Source organism: Hoplias malabaricus, chromosome Y (genome assembly GCF_029633855.1).
Source record: "Hoplias malabaricus isolate fHopMal1 chromosome Y, fHopMal1.hap1, whole genome shotgun sequence".
Classification (NCBI taxonomy): Eukaryota; Metazoa; Chordata; class Actinopteri; order Characiformes; family Erythrinidae; genus Hoplias; species Hoplias malabaricus.
The window spans coordinates 49,707,326-49,722,569 of record NC_089820.1 but is presented as its reverse complement, the minus strand read 5'-3'; the positions used below and the strand labels follow the sequence as shown (position 1 = coordinate 49,722,569).

The window sequence follows — 15,244 nt, the reverse complement described above, 5'->3', positions numbered from 1 at the left end:
AGCTATTGTAATGTTGCTGATCACCTGCAATGCCTTTATTGTTTACAGATATACTGCACCTTGCAAATAAGTAGCATTTAATTTCTGAGGATGTGCACAACCAACGCACCAAAAGGTACACAGGATATGCGAGGCAGCCATCATGCTGCACAAATGCATTGTTAACAACAGCTTTATTTTTAGTTTTAGATGTCCCAATTTATCTAACATTGTTTACAAGTGGATCTTGTGGATATCATATCTAATCTTCATAGAAATATAAAGTTAGGGGTGGGCGTTTTGGCCCTAAAATAATATAAGGATATTTCAGGGTATTTTGGCAGTAACGATATTCTTGCTGATATGAAAAAACACTAAAAAAGTACTTGTATTAATTTTAAGAACAAACTATTGAAACACAATCAATGTTATACCAATATCAATTATAATAAATTAAACATATTTAATATATATCAATAGTATTACATGGTTATATTTATTATGTTTTATTTTACTACAAATGTAACAAACATAAAAAAAACTAAACATTTGCTTATTTTGTAAACTGTAACTTACCAAGATTCTGATTTTGTATAAAACACTAATGTAGCATATAAATCTACCACACAACCAAAGTGCAGAAAATTGTGTGTGCATATAAACAGCAAATGTAAACATTTATACAAAAAAGTAACCTTAAAACTTCACAGTAAATAACAAAACAAACACAGAATAGTTGCTGTGTTGAGTCAATACGTAAACAAGTTAATATATCACCATTATCACAATACTGATTTTTTATATTGTTTTAAAAATTATGAGGATAGTACGGCGAACGATATGATATGGCACAGCCCTGTATGAAGTAGTAATATACTACTACTTAAGGCCATTTGGACTAGACAGTATACTCCACTATCAGATTCTACTAGCTCTGTCACTGTACATATGCCCAACACAGGTAAGTGTGCACATGTGCAAATGAGCGTAAAATGTGTGCGCACTTGACAGATGGAGAGGAGTGTGTGTGTATGTGTGTGTGTCTTGGCTTCAGTGTGTGTTTTACTTTATTCTGGCATGCTGTTAAGATGTGTGTCACTGACGCTGCTGTTTCATTGGCCATCTTACCCCATTTTTCCTTTGTGCATAAATGTAACTAAAATGAGCCCTCTATGTCAAAAGCACACACACACACACACACACACACACACACACACACACACACACATACACACACTCACCAGAAGAGCAATACATACACTAACCAAACATTTCACAACCCAGCACCAACACGAGCCAATTTGACCCTCTTTCTCTGACTTTCCTAATGGAGCATGCTAAGAACATCAAAAGTCACTTCATAAGCCATATGCTTTTGTCAGAGCCCTGGCTCTCAACGCACTGAAGCCCTGGAAAATGGAGCGATGAATAAAAAAGGGTTGACATTTACATTGGGAGGGAGACAAAAGTAAGGAAGGGGAAAGAAAAAAGTGGCACATGTTTCTGACATTTTGGTGAATGAGGGCTTTGTGCCCATGTCACTCTGAAGGCAATGACGAGCTTCGTACTCCTGAATGGAATTACAGCCACGGCACTGAAGGACAGTGCATGGATCCAGGAGGTACTCAATATAAGCAGCTATAAGCTCAATAAAAAAGAAACACTATAAGCAGTTAGTAGTCAAAGGACTACCACTTTTTTGTAAAAGTAGAATTACATTAAAGTGCTATAAACTTTCATACAAAGTAAAACAGAATAAAAAAACAACAAAACAAAGCACACGTTGTTTCTTCCTCCATCTACCTTATTGTACATTTCCCCAAACTCTCACTCTGTCTCTTCCTCTCCCATGAGGAGGCATGCGATGGATGTGTGTGTCCTGCTGCCATGGTAACCACAGCTGGAGAAGTCTGTGCCGGAGGGGAATCCTAGGCCTGATAACAGTGCAACAGTCTGTCCAGTGGCCTAAAAATCTCACCCCCTGTGTCCTTTCACAAATTCACATGCCTTCACACTACAGCTGTTAAGATTTCCTACTGTCCATCCATAGCTATCCATTTGTGAGCAAGTGACCCAATTTCTAATTAAGTATGTGTTGGATATCATTTTAACTGCTGTGTTATTTACTGTGTAGCAACTGCAAGCCAAACTTCATTCTGAGGGGATAATAAAAACTATAAAAAAAAAAAAAATAATTAAATTTATTTCATGACTGCTCATGACTGTTAGTGCATAGTAAGTGGCCAATCTATTACCTACTGCATTTTGCATTGCTGTTTTGGTAAAGAGCTGTGTTTTCTGTAACATTAACAGATATATTTATTCTGGTTAAATGTAATCAAATGCTACATTTTATTTTAATTTTAAGATTTAATAACTAATATCTGACAATTCACTCGTCAATACAGAACTGTTTACCATGAACTACTGGAGTGTTGTGTTGTGGAACATATCAAATTATACTGCCCTGTACTAGATTAACGGTAAAAGTGGTGTGTATGTGACATACTGTGTGCTTGTGCGAGTGTCTGAGTTAAGGTTTCGTGAATGTGAAGATGTGCTCTGTTAAGCCATGTTTCCCCAGATATCGCCACACCACAGCTCTCTGCCAACACTTTCCAAGGACCATCTGCTCAGAAAACTAGGCTTCCAGAGCCTTCTATCTCACACACACACACATACACACAAACACACTCACACAGGGGCAGGTCTGGTTGCCGAGGCCACAGGATCAGATGGCCAGATCATGTATCACGTCGCTGTTGTGTGTGAGAATGGCTGTGATGAGGATTTCTGACTGAAGCTTTCATGGCCTGTTTGGGTAGGGGAGCTGACAGCATGCACACAGACAGAGCTGTAAAAGAGGGTGTGTTTGTGTGCGTGTGTGTGTGTGTGCATGGATTTGTGTATGAGAGAGAGAGAGAGAGAGAGAGAGAGAGAGAGAGAGAGAAAAAGAGAGAGTGTGTGTGTGTGTGTGCGCATTGTACTGGGACATATGTGAAGCCAACATTTCTGAGGGATCTTAGTTCATTTATGGTTACAGAGGCCATGCGTTCTTCCACCACCCCATCGCTGCATCCCCCCACAGCAGATGCACACAGATATCAAACCCAGAGCCAAGATCTCAACATCAATGAATTACTGGTACACAGTGGTCATTTGGACAGGACATAATATCTCAAACTTTTGCACAGTGCTATAAATATCAATAAAACTGCATACAGTTTTATAAGGAATTAGAGCTCTTTGAGGGAGATCTACTGTTTCTACTTTAGCACTACTCAGACCTTTCCAGACAACCGTCTTCAACTAGGACCTCAGAAGATGGAGGCATTAGCCAGGTGATTCTGATTTCTGTATGTAGCAGCATGATATTATCATGGGCAGATATGCATATATGTCCAAAATTTTCAATGTTTTTAATACACCTGTCACTTAAATTGTGTGAAAATGTTATGATGAATGAACCAATAGAAATGCTCCTAAATTACTTGGAATAAAATCTGACTTCCACTGATTTCCACCAAAAGTTAAGAAGGTTTTTCCCTCCTCTGTAAAGTTACTATTTTGGAGATACATGATTTTCTTTAGACAGCAACAATATTTGATTTTCTGTCCTCATTAATCATTTGCATCCATAACAATCAGATGTGTCCACTATTGATTGTGATTCCTTAATATAAGATAGTATACTGTGTTCTACCTGAATATAGGTGTGTGTCCTGGTTTGGGTTTGTTCCAGGTGAAGTGAGAGGGCACAGCCAGAAACTGTTCCCCAGGTCCATCCTTCTTCAGGCCGTGCATGGCTTCCTCAGCAGGGGAGTCCAGGAGTGGGGACACATTCCCTGAATCGTCCAGGCCCAGGTCACTTTTCCCGGGCTGCATGGCAGCCGTGCAGTCCTGGGACGTCTTCCGGGTCTTGGAGGGGATGTCTGTGTCAGAGGGGCAGCACTGGAAGGGTGACATACCCATGGAGGGACTCCCAATCCATGTGTCCTCAGTGACGCTTCCTCTGGGTGAGGGTCCAGGCGTGGGGGTTGGGGAGTGATGGGGCGAACCCGGATAGCAGATATCTGCGCTGGAGTGTCGCCTCTTGCCGCAAGGTGAGGTGGGTCGGGAGGAGGGACGTGAGGGTGGCCGAGGGCTAAGCCAGTTCTCGTCTGTCACACTGGTCCGGGGAGAGTGACAGGGTGAGCCGCGGGGTGAGAGGGAGTGGGTATGAGGATGAGAGAGCGAGTGGGCAAAGGCCGGGTGGTGGTGATGGTGTTGCTGAGGCTGTTGTGGGTGCCAAGATTCATCCATGGGGCCGCCTTGGGGCGAGCAGCCTGGTGAGGCCAAAGGTGACCCTAGTGTGAAGCGTGCTGCCGCTTCGTTGAGCTCAGACTCTACGTCATCGTACACATGTGAGATAGACTCGCATGACGAGGCGTCCGAGAACCAGCTACGGGATGACAGGCTGCTACAAGGGCTGGGGCTCAGAGACGAATCCCGGTATGAGTGATCCAGCGGAAGGTACAGGTGATCACGGGACAGAGGTCTGTCATGGTATTCCCCGTCCGGACCCTTGGCCCTCATCTCATCCTCACTCGGATCAATCTCTTGCTGGCAGCTTGGGGAAATGGAAGTGATTTGGATGCTGGGGCATTCAAAGGCCTTGGGTGGGCATCCTCCACCTCCACCACCACCCACTCCACCCCCACCTGTAGGGGGGTACTTGGAGTCCTGGGGCTCATAGCTTGGCTCGTAGGGTTTGAGAAGTGGCTGCAGGGGAGGAGAGGTGGCAGTGAGCTGTGAGAGTTGGGAGTGCGGCTGGACTCCATGCCTCTGGATACCAAGGGACTGGTTGGTCACCGATGGAGGCAGGATGTAGAATGAAGTGTTGTCGTCTGGCTCCAGATCTGAAAAGATAATCAAAGAAATAAATGCTATGTGATGATGAGATTTTTTAAATATATTTATTCCAGCAATAACAGAATAACCATTTTAAATTAATTTGCAAATGAAAAACACATTCAAGAACTTCTGAACACACTCATAGAACCTCTGTGCACATTTAGTGTGTAATGTGCAACACCCAAATTCACCTCGTCATACACACACTTCAAAAGTCAAAAAACATATTCATTAACAGACACTTAACAAAAACCAAAATGTGTTTTGAAAAGGGTTCTCTGAGATCGGCAGTGTTTAAAACAAAAATGGAAACTTTACACTTTGCAGGAAAACAAATACAGATATATTGCTTTTAGCAATAGAAATACTGTTTTGGAATTCCCTAGTCTTAATTATGCAAGTATTACTGACCCGTATGTAGGGCTTATATATGTGAAACTTGAGATCACTTTCAGTTATTGGCCAGGCAAGTGCTATTAATATCACTACGATAAAAGTAGTCAGTCTCCTTTGGATCACACAGGCAAGTCGCAACACAATCGATTTAGTTGCTTTTAAAAGGTCATACATCTTCCTCTTCAATTTTGTGTTTTTGTAGATTCGGAAATATGAAATCTAATTTATAGTACATTTGACAGCCAGGACTTTGGGATGAACTACTCAGTAACTGTGTACTGTAAACCCTCTAATTAACTATATAGCTAATGCCAATAGATCACAAAACCTGCATAATACACATAACACTGGCAAATTACAAATACACTATAACTCACAAGCTATAATGTTTACATTAGTAAGGTAGGCCAACACAGCTAACCTGTACAATAGCTTTTGATAGCTACACTGTATACCCTATATAACTAACTGCCTTACGTATTTCTTTTAATCAAAGATATCTTTAGACGGTTCCTCCCTTGTTTACTGTGGTAACATCCTCTACACTTTATAAAAAATACTAGTTAAACTAACAATAATAATAATAATGATAAGTGCAATTTATATAGCACTTTCCCAAACCCAAAGAAGCTTAACATAGTCAAAAAACAAAGTTATAAACAAAATTTCAGGGGCAGGAGCAGTAAAAGATCTGTCACCCAAAGTAGAAAATCTAGTTGAAGGAACAGTAAGATGACTGCAGTTAGAGGATCTGAGAATCACTAGATATGCTTAATGCCCACTATTTTATGCAGGAGTTTTGTATATGACAACAACCACACATCAGGTACTCTACATCACACTGAATGAAAAACTACACTCTACGCCACTTTAAAAGTAAAGCCAGATCTTTTTGGCATTCTTGATAAAAAAAATAACAACTAAATTTATGGAAAATAATTGCAATATAAAACCCATTTGTAATGTTGGCCAGACATAGCAAAATTAGATATTTTCATTAGTCATTCAGGCCTACAGTGAAGCTGCAAACTGAAGGTTAGGGAAGGGTGAGGAAACTCAATCACTCAGGTATGTGTCAGTTTGTCACCTACAACAAGATTTTTTTGAAGTTTGTGAAAAGCGTTAGTCGAGAGACTCCGGATGGCTGCTTCCTACTAGTGGGTACAAAGCTCAAACTGCAAGAAAAATATCAATATAAGAGATTAATGCCAGTTCAAATAAAAATAACTAAACATAATGGCCCTATATACAAATGATTACATTATTTGATGTGGTAGGTAATTGCACTGGTTGAAAATAATTAAAAAACCCACGCTCACACTCTGAAGATAATGTGCTATTAAATTCAAGATCATTATTGTCCAAAGCAAAATATATTGTGGTGTAAACAAATTATGTGAATACCACATGCTCTGTGGCTTGGGTAAGTATAAAACAAATAAAGAAAACAAATAATGATACTGCTGTGACTTTATGCATCACTCTCAAACACACTTTCACCGACACAGTGTATGCAGTAATACAACATCTACTCAATTGGCCAGGGCTTTTTCGCAAAAACATTTTAGAACAAAGACAATTCTTGGTAGAATGAGCACACTGAACAGTCTCCCCTCATTAAGATGGTCTTAACACTAAGATGTTTTTGGGAAACTGGCCACAGATCTGTAGTTTTATCTTACAGGCACCAAGTCTGTGATGGATAAGATGGACAGACTTCCTCATACAGAGAGAGTGTGGCCAACAGTGATCTCATGACCATAGATTACTGAGACATCACCAAGAGTAGAACTCACCATCTTCCAGTGAAAAACTCAAATCAGAAATCTCTGTTGGTTATTCTTATTTGAAAAAAGAACATATAAGAGATTCTGAAATCATAGGTCTAAGTCTGCAAAAACGCCTGCGTCATTGGAGTATGATGTTGCTTCCAGCTTTCACCACATAGCCCGCTGACAATAAGATGTCAGCAGTGTCTAAGAATGCACATGGATGACCATAACAACCCAGAGGAAGTTAACTATACAGATAACATAGACTGGGCAAGGCATTTGCTTCATGTTATACAAACGTTCATCTATTGGTTAATGGCCTTTCCATATACGGGCAATGATGTGCCTTAGTTTAACTGATGACTTTGAATGTAAACTGCAATTTCAAACCCAGCTGCTTTCATCACTGAGGTAGCAAATCAAGTTCTTTTTTCTCCTGGAGTGGGCGTGGTTAACATGCCATCTGTTCCTATCTTTCAAGGCCGGAGTCCCAGGAGACTGATAAGACAAATTAAAGTAAACAGCCAAGCAGGTCTCGTCCTCTCTCTATCTCTCTCGCTCTCTCCCTCTCTCTCTCTGATCCTCTGTCTCTCCTTTATTGGAGTGCTTTTTATGGTAGCCTTGACCAAGGAAGATTTTGGCTGTCTACAAACAATCCACCTAGACCACAACTCTGGCACCTGGTCAATGCAAAAAGCACTATGGCGCACAATGCTGATCTCTCCTTTTCAACCAGATAGATAGATAGATAGATAGACAGAGAGAGAGAGAGAGAGAGAGAGAGAGAGAGAGAGAGAGAGAGAGAGAGAGAGAGAGCAAGAAAGTGAGCAACAGTGAGAGGTGAGAGGACGTCCCACCAGATAATCGAGTTAAGGGTAACCAAGGGGAGAATGTAAACAAAGAAAAGTAGAAATAGTAAACAGAAAAATATTAAACACGTGACGGCACACAGCAACACAAACTTGTTTATAGGCAAAAATTCTAAAACTAGAAAACAGCCTCTAACCCTACGGTCACACACACACACACACACACACACACACACACACACACACACACACACACACATGCACACAAAGTCCATCTGTTACCATTACACATAGATTATTATTAATAAATAACAATAGCACCTGTTATAGAGCAACACACATACGGTGCAAAAGTCGGAGACCACCTTACATTTAGTCATATCCACCATTATGTACAGTTTACACAATTTTTTAAAACCATAAAAGAAAGAAAAAAAACTATTTTTCAGTATTTCTCATTCATCATTTGTTGCAGTTTCCATTTTTTTTTCCAGTTTCAAACTTGCTTTCAAAGAAATCTTTAAGGATAATACCTCAATGAGAACTATTTCAGGCTGGATTTGTTAACATTGGGAATAATTTAAATAATCCTATATATCATTTTATTTTGGAGCATTTCCTGTCCAATACTGAAAAAAATATCAGACCTATGTAATCAGTATTTTAGAGAATAAAAAACATATAAAGGATCTTTATTACAATTTTCTCCAGATAATTTGGTACCAGTGTCTAGACCTATAAATAAATACCTTTAATTATAGTAGTCCCATATGTCCTGTGTTTCGGTGCCAACAAGACCTGATGGACAGCAGGACACACGTCTGGTCAAAATGCCACAGAGGGCTCAAGCTGCACTTTGACCCAGGAAGGGACATAGCATACGCTACTGTAGATTCCAATGACTACCTGTTTGTCTGTCTGTCCATCTCTCTCTCTCTCTCTCTCTCTCTCTCTCTCTCTCTCTCATACACACACAAACATACACACATTATCTCTCTCTCTCTCATTATATCACTCTTTCTGCACACACAGCTTCCATTCATTCAAAGTGTTCCACTTCTTCTTGGAACTACCATTCACATTCAATGACTGATTCCAGCCAAACGACAAAGCTATTCTTTTCTGTGCAGTGCATTAGCCAGTGTTCAGCTGCAGGTGCAGAAATGACAACTTCAATGAAATGTACCAAATAAAGTAAGAAATGGGCTGTGTAATTGGGAAAAAAGGGTAAGCGAGCAATATTTTAGTTAAATGAAATTTGCAATATAACTGTATTTATTGTTGCATTCTATGTGTTGATTACAAATATCTAAAACAACTATATTAAATGTCTAGTGTATAACAATTAATTATCACCCTAGCAGCGAGAAGAGGTATTCAGTCTGGCAATCATGTTCACAACACATCAACAAGCACTATTGCTCAAGCCTGCTCTCTCTCTCTCTCTCTCTCTCTCTCTCTCTCTCTCTCTCTCTCTCTCTCTCACGCTCTCTCGCTCTCTGACATGATCCAATAACTTTCAGATGCATTTAGAGTTCAGTGAATATGGGAAATGTCTTGCCTCTTGTTCTGCCTTCCAAAGAAAAACATATCTTTCATCCCGGCTCCAGTCTTAGTCAGCGTACACAATACTACAACTCGCTGCAAACATTAATGCAGCATACCATAGGAAGGAAATGATGGATGCAATTAGCTAGGTTCATTGAAATTATCACTCATTCATTCATTGTCTGTAACTGCTTATCCAGTTCAGGGTCATGGTGTGTCCGGAGCCTACCCGGAATCACTGGGCACAAGGCAAGAACACACCCTGGAGGGGGCACCAGTCCTTCGCAGGGCGACACACACTCACACGTTTACTCACACACTCACACCTAGGGGCACTTTTTGAGTCGCCAATCCACCTACGAATGGAAACGGGAGCACCCGGAGAAAACCCATGCGGACACGAGGAGAACACACCAAACTCCTCACAGACAGTCACCCGGGGCAGGACTTGAACCCAAAACCTTCAGTTCCCTGGAACTGTGTGACTGCAACACTACCTGCTGCGCAAACATGCCACCCTTATTAAATTTAATAGATAAAAATATTTAAGGCCAAAAGCTCAACTTGACACCACTGTAAACCAATCTTACTGGCATTAGACAGCATAATTCTAACCATGTAAAAACCTTCTGTAATTAACTATTATTTATAAGTAATATCTCTAGAATGGACCATTTCACAAATAATCATTCAGAATGAATCCATGTACATTTTCATGATTTAATCACAAAGAAAATGAGAAATGCCAGTCAATCTACAACTATACATTACAAGTTTGCCTTAGGAGTCTGCCCTGGTGCTAATCCAGATTTGTGCAGGAGGGAGAGTAGGTGGTGCACAAGTTTTACAGATGACCTGCTGCCCTCTCAAATGTTGCTTCATCACACAGTTGCCCTCAAAACACACGCTTGAACCCTGTAAGGACAGTGACAGCTATTTGATACCTGCTTACGGTCTGGTCTTAAAGCCAAGTGGGAAAGCACCCTGCTCTGTCCAAGGCAAGACCACCTGCCTCTGGAGAGGAGTGGAGGGCAAGAGGGGGCAGACAGGAAAAACAAGGGCCTTAGATGACCACAAATCTGACAACGTCAACCAACAGTTAAAAGGGTATGAGAATTCTGTGTTGATTCAGATAACAGATGTTGTTTTTTTATTGTTTCCTCTGCAGAAAATGTAGTTTATCATCAAATATTTACTTATACTTTCGAATTGCAACTCTTAATAGCGTTTAATCTTGGGCATTAAGCTATTAATTATAACTGATAGCCAATGCAAGGCAATTCAAAAGTGCTGGTATTGAAATATTAATGTAACTTTCCTAAATACAAATTTACACCTCACTCTACAATTTTACAATACACATAGAAACTGCTCTGGTTGAAGAATTCAGCACACCATGGGGTAAAAGTAAAATACTGTCTAAACAAACAGTCCACGAACACACTTCCACTTGCAACATTACAACAATTGTTACACTGGATTCTCATCTGATCTTAGGTCAGTGCCACAGTGCTGAATACGAAGAGGTGGCCCTGTCAGGGCCAGCTTACAGCAGACGTTCAGTCCCACATCAGTCTGTCTATCCGGTTAAATAAAGAGCTCTAAGAAGCTTTGCTGTTCCTAAGCTAATAATAGCAGGAAAACGCTACAGCGTGCCCCTCCATGCTCCGTCCACTCCACGGCATGACGCACACACGGTCAGGATTCTCTCTGCTCACAGAGCGTCTGCAGCCCTCACTGCCCCTCTCTGTCCCTCAGCGTGTGTGAGATGTGACGTCACACAGACATGCTCATTAGCGGATAAAGCACTACTGCTCAAGCCTGCTCTCTCTCTCTCTCTCTCTCTCTCTCTCTCTCTCTCCCTCTCTCTCTCTCTCTCTCTCTCTCTCTCTCTCTCTCTCTGTGTGTCTTCAGACAGCATGGCAACACACACACACACACAAAGCTGTTTTAGAGCACACACACAATACTCAAAAGCTGCAGGAAACACACACACAAACACACACCCTCACAGGTCGGCACACACACCTGCACACAGATCGTTCCCTCATGCACAGGAGCTGACTGTACAACCGATAAAATAATGGAAGAGCCTGAATGGAAATAATAAATTACAGTCACGAAATACATAGAAATAAATAAACATAAATAAACAATAACTTAATGAGAATCTGGTCACTGGAGCTGGAAATATGGAAACATTCATTTTAAAACAAATACATCGATAGCTTTCAAACTGATTCCAGATCGATGCTTATTTCATTACCTACTGAAACTGAAAAGTAGGTGTGGCTTAAAACAGAAATGAGTGTAATCTGCTGGAAGTGGGCAACAGCCTGCACAGCAACCAAGACATTTACAACATGCATATGAAATTTAGACAGCCAATAGGCAGCTGAGATTCTGAAAAAAACCTCCCTCAAACTGACAACTTAAATAGTTCAATTTCTTACTGAAAGACACTGAATGATCCGATTTTCTGTTATATCTGAGTAATTTGGTCAGTCCTCAATACTATTTTATTTCTTAGCCCGTCCTTGTTTGAGCAGGTAATGGAGTAGCTGTGAAAGCCTTAAGACAAACATGAACTCCTATGTGTTTGGACTGTGAAGCACAAACCTAACTTCCTCTCAAGGTCAATTCCTGAACTACATTACTTACACAACATCCTGGCTTCGTGTGTGTGTGTGTGTGTGTGTGTGTGTGTGAGAGAGAGAGAGAGAGAGAGAGAGAGAGAGAGACTGTATGTGTTTGTGTGTGTTTTGTTGTGTGGGGACAGGTGTAACCCAAGCCTGGGTTTCTGCTGTGATGCAGCACTCTTTCAGTAACAGCAGCTTCACTCACAGTTCCTGCTCTTTGAGTTGCCGCCAAAAACGGGCTGTCGGCATTCTTCCACTTCAAAAGACTTCAAATCTACATTTGGGGATCTTCTTTAGGGATTGTAAAAGAGGAATGCACATTTGATCTATGACAACTAGGACTCTTACCTGATAAATAAAAACATCTATGATTATCACAATTGTGGGTTGAATGCGTCATTACTGTGCATGCAGTGACTTGGCTGAAGACTCTCTGAATAGGCTTCTATTCCTCTCCAGGTTCTAAGAATTGCTGGCAGAGTGCCTTTGCTTCTTAAACACACATACACACAAGCACACACGCATAGCTCCTGACGCAGGCCTGGGACCATCCCACACCTGCAGGCCTATTGACACAGCAACTCCCAACTGTAGCTGCAGAGTGCTTGTGAGAGTATGTGTCAGGGACAAGCATTTAAATAACAATAATTTTTTGCCACAGAAATATGCACACTATACAGCAAGAACACAGAGCAAAGATAACAGACATCACTCATCAGGATCTGGGCTATTTTCCTGCATTCACTTTCAGTAATATTAGCTGTCTTCTTATTGAACAATTCCATTAAAAGTATGATATGGGTCTGAAAGGATGTGCAGCTGACAAAAAGCTATTGCAGAGAAATGGAAATACTCATGTGTTTGTTTATTTATAAGTAAAGCTACACATGAGTAGTGCTGTTAACGCTAATGCATGTGAATGATCTGGAAATATAATTGCATTCTTTTTTATTTTAAGTGAATTAATCATTTTACAAAATTTGTCTAAAACTTCTTCCAAGATTTCACTCGTTTTGCAAAGTTTAGCAACGTATTAGTAGATTCTATAGGAGATGTAAACACTAGGGATGCACCAATTAAAAATGTTTTGGGCAGATAAAATAACAATAATTAGCACCTTGGAATAGCTAATACCAATATTAAAAACCTATAATTTTATCTTTTTTTAATTTGAGCAAATTCACATTGGATTAAATCAATCACAGGTCATAAGACAAGCCTTTTCTTCAGTATTTGTAATTCCTTTACTATTTAGTTTTGTCTTTTAAGTGTATTAGTTGTAGTTCATTTATATTTCTATCAAATATTCACTGCTGGTTCCATATGATTCATTCTAGAAGGGGGCTAATTAGTGCAGCACCGGGTTTGTTTTGGAGAGCGGGGGAGAGAGTGGCATAAAGTGGTTTAGAGCGAGCGAGAGTGTTTGAACGAGTGTTTGTAATCGTTTACCATCGTGTTTCACTAATAAATTCAGACGCTGAATGACATTATATCTATTTACACTGCTATCTGTGTGTGCATGTACCGAGAGTCGCTGATATTTTAAATTAGTTTTCATCACAGAGAAATTTAATGCCAGAAACTGCTCTCTGCAGGAACTGTGAAAGACATCCACATGGCAGACACGGTTGTGTATTTACAGGTGTCAGTGCATATAAACAAGCACAAAAGGGTTTTATCGGTGGACAGTTAGAGTTATCCGTTGTACAATTTCCAATATCAGACCAATAAAAATATCTAAAAATATCCACATACCAGCAAATAATATATTGGCCACCTCACTAGTAAAAACAGCATCACAACTATTGAATTTAAAAGGTAAACAAATAATTACATTCTTTTTTGCTGAAACACAAATATCAATATTCAAAGTCAATATTACCCACATATGGAGCAGGAATAGAGTATTACCCATTTCAGTTCATGCTATTCAATATTTGGGGCTCTGTCCTTTGGCTAAAACAACTCCAGATGCCTCTGCCATAAGCAGAGAGAGAGAGAGAGAGAGAGAGAGAGAGAGAGAGAGAGAGACAAAACTAGCATAATGAACCGAGACAGGTTTTTTTTTTCATTTATTTACAGATACTGGGGTTTCGTAATGACATATTAACAATACCACTCTATACCACTCTACACAATTATTTGTTATATAATTATTAATCACAGAATCTCCAGTTTTCAATCAATTGACACCGTTATATATTATCAGTAAATTAAATTATGTCCCTCTTTAGTGTGTCTGTGGCAGTGAACAAGAGAGATATAGACAGAGAGACAATGTGTGTTTGTGTGCGTGTGTGTTATCAGTCGATCCTGAATGCTGCAAGTCGATCAGTGAGCTGAAAGAGTACAGCAGGGTTTCACTCTAAGGTCACCCTCTCTCTCTCACTCTATTTCTCTCTCTCTCTCTCTCTCTACACCCCCCCATACCTCTCTCTTTGGACTGGTCTGGGATTTAAATGCAGACCTTTTCCTCTCGTGCTGCAAATCCCTCTTGTTTATAAACGCTGCCTGCTTTGCTTTCAACACCTTGAAGCTGAGCATGGTTCACTATCTCAGGATCTGTCTATGTCCCAGAGAGAGTGAGAGAGCTGACGCTTACATCACCAAAAGTCTGTGGATGGCCGTTGTGCTGCCCAACAACCTCAGCCAACAGGAACGTATGTTTGCCTTCTAAATAAAGCTCACTGATTAAGGCATGACATGCTGTGATAATGTTACAGGATAAACAAAACCCAGACGGCAGAGCAGCCAGCACCTCAGGTACAATCAGACCCAGTGGGTCCAGACCACGTCTGTCCTGGATGGAGAAGAGCGCTGAGATTCTCACTGTTCCATCCCTGCTAGCACACTATCATCATCATCATCGTCTTCTTCTTCTTTTATGCTCAATTTATTTCAGGGTCATGGTGGCAACATTGAAATCAAAGAAGTCCAGGCATCTCTGTCTCCCGCAACTAGCACACCAGCCCTTGTGAAAATATCATGAAGTTCATAATCTCCAAATTAATAAATGACTAATCAAGAGGCACTGTGACCTAGATCCTATGCCTATTCACAGAACCTGTTTTTAATACCTAGTTTTCTCCACATCTTGTGCATGTGAGCTAGCTCAGACTCCCACACACTGTTACACGACTAGAAGGAGTTAATTCTAGAACATGCTTCCTCCACGATATGTGAAGCTAACCACATTGTGTTTTCTATC

General features: G+C 40.5%; 1 protein-coding gene across 1 annotated transcript in view; it reads right to left on the bottom strand.

Annotated features, from left to right (window-relative positions):
- Positions 1-15,244, bottom strand: part of LOC136679215 (nuclear factor of activated T-cells, cytoplasmic 3-like) — an 87,241-nt gene that overhangs the window by 56,780 nt on the left and 15,217 nt on the right. The window contains exon 2 of the mRNA XM_066657619.1: positions 3,683-4,877. Coding sequence (XP_066513716.1) covers positions 3,683-4,877 — 1,195 coding nt within the window. The remainder of the gene's footprint in view (positions 1-3,682; positions 4,878-15,244) is intronic.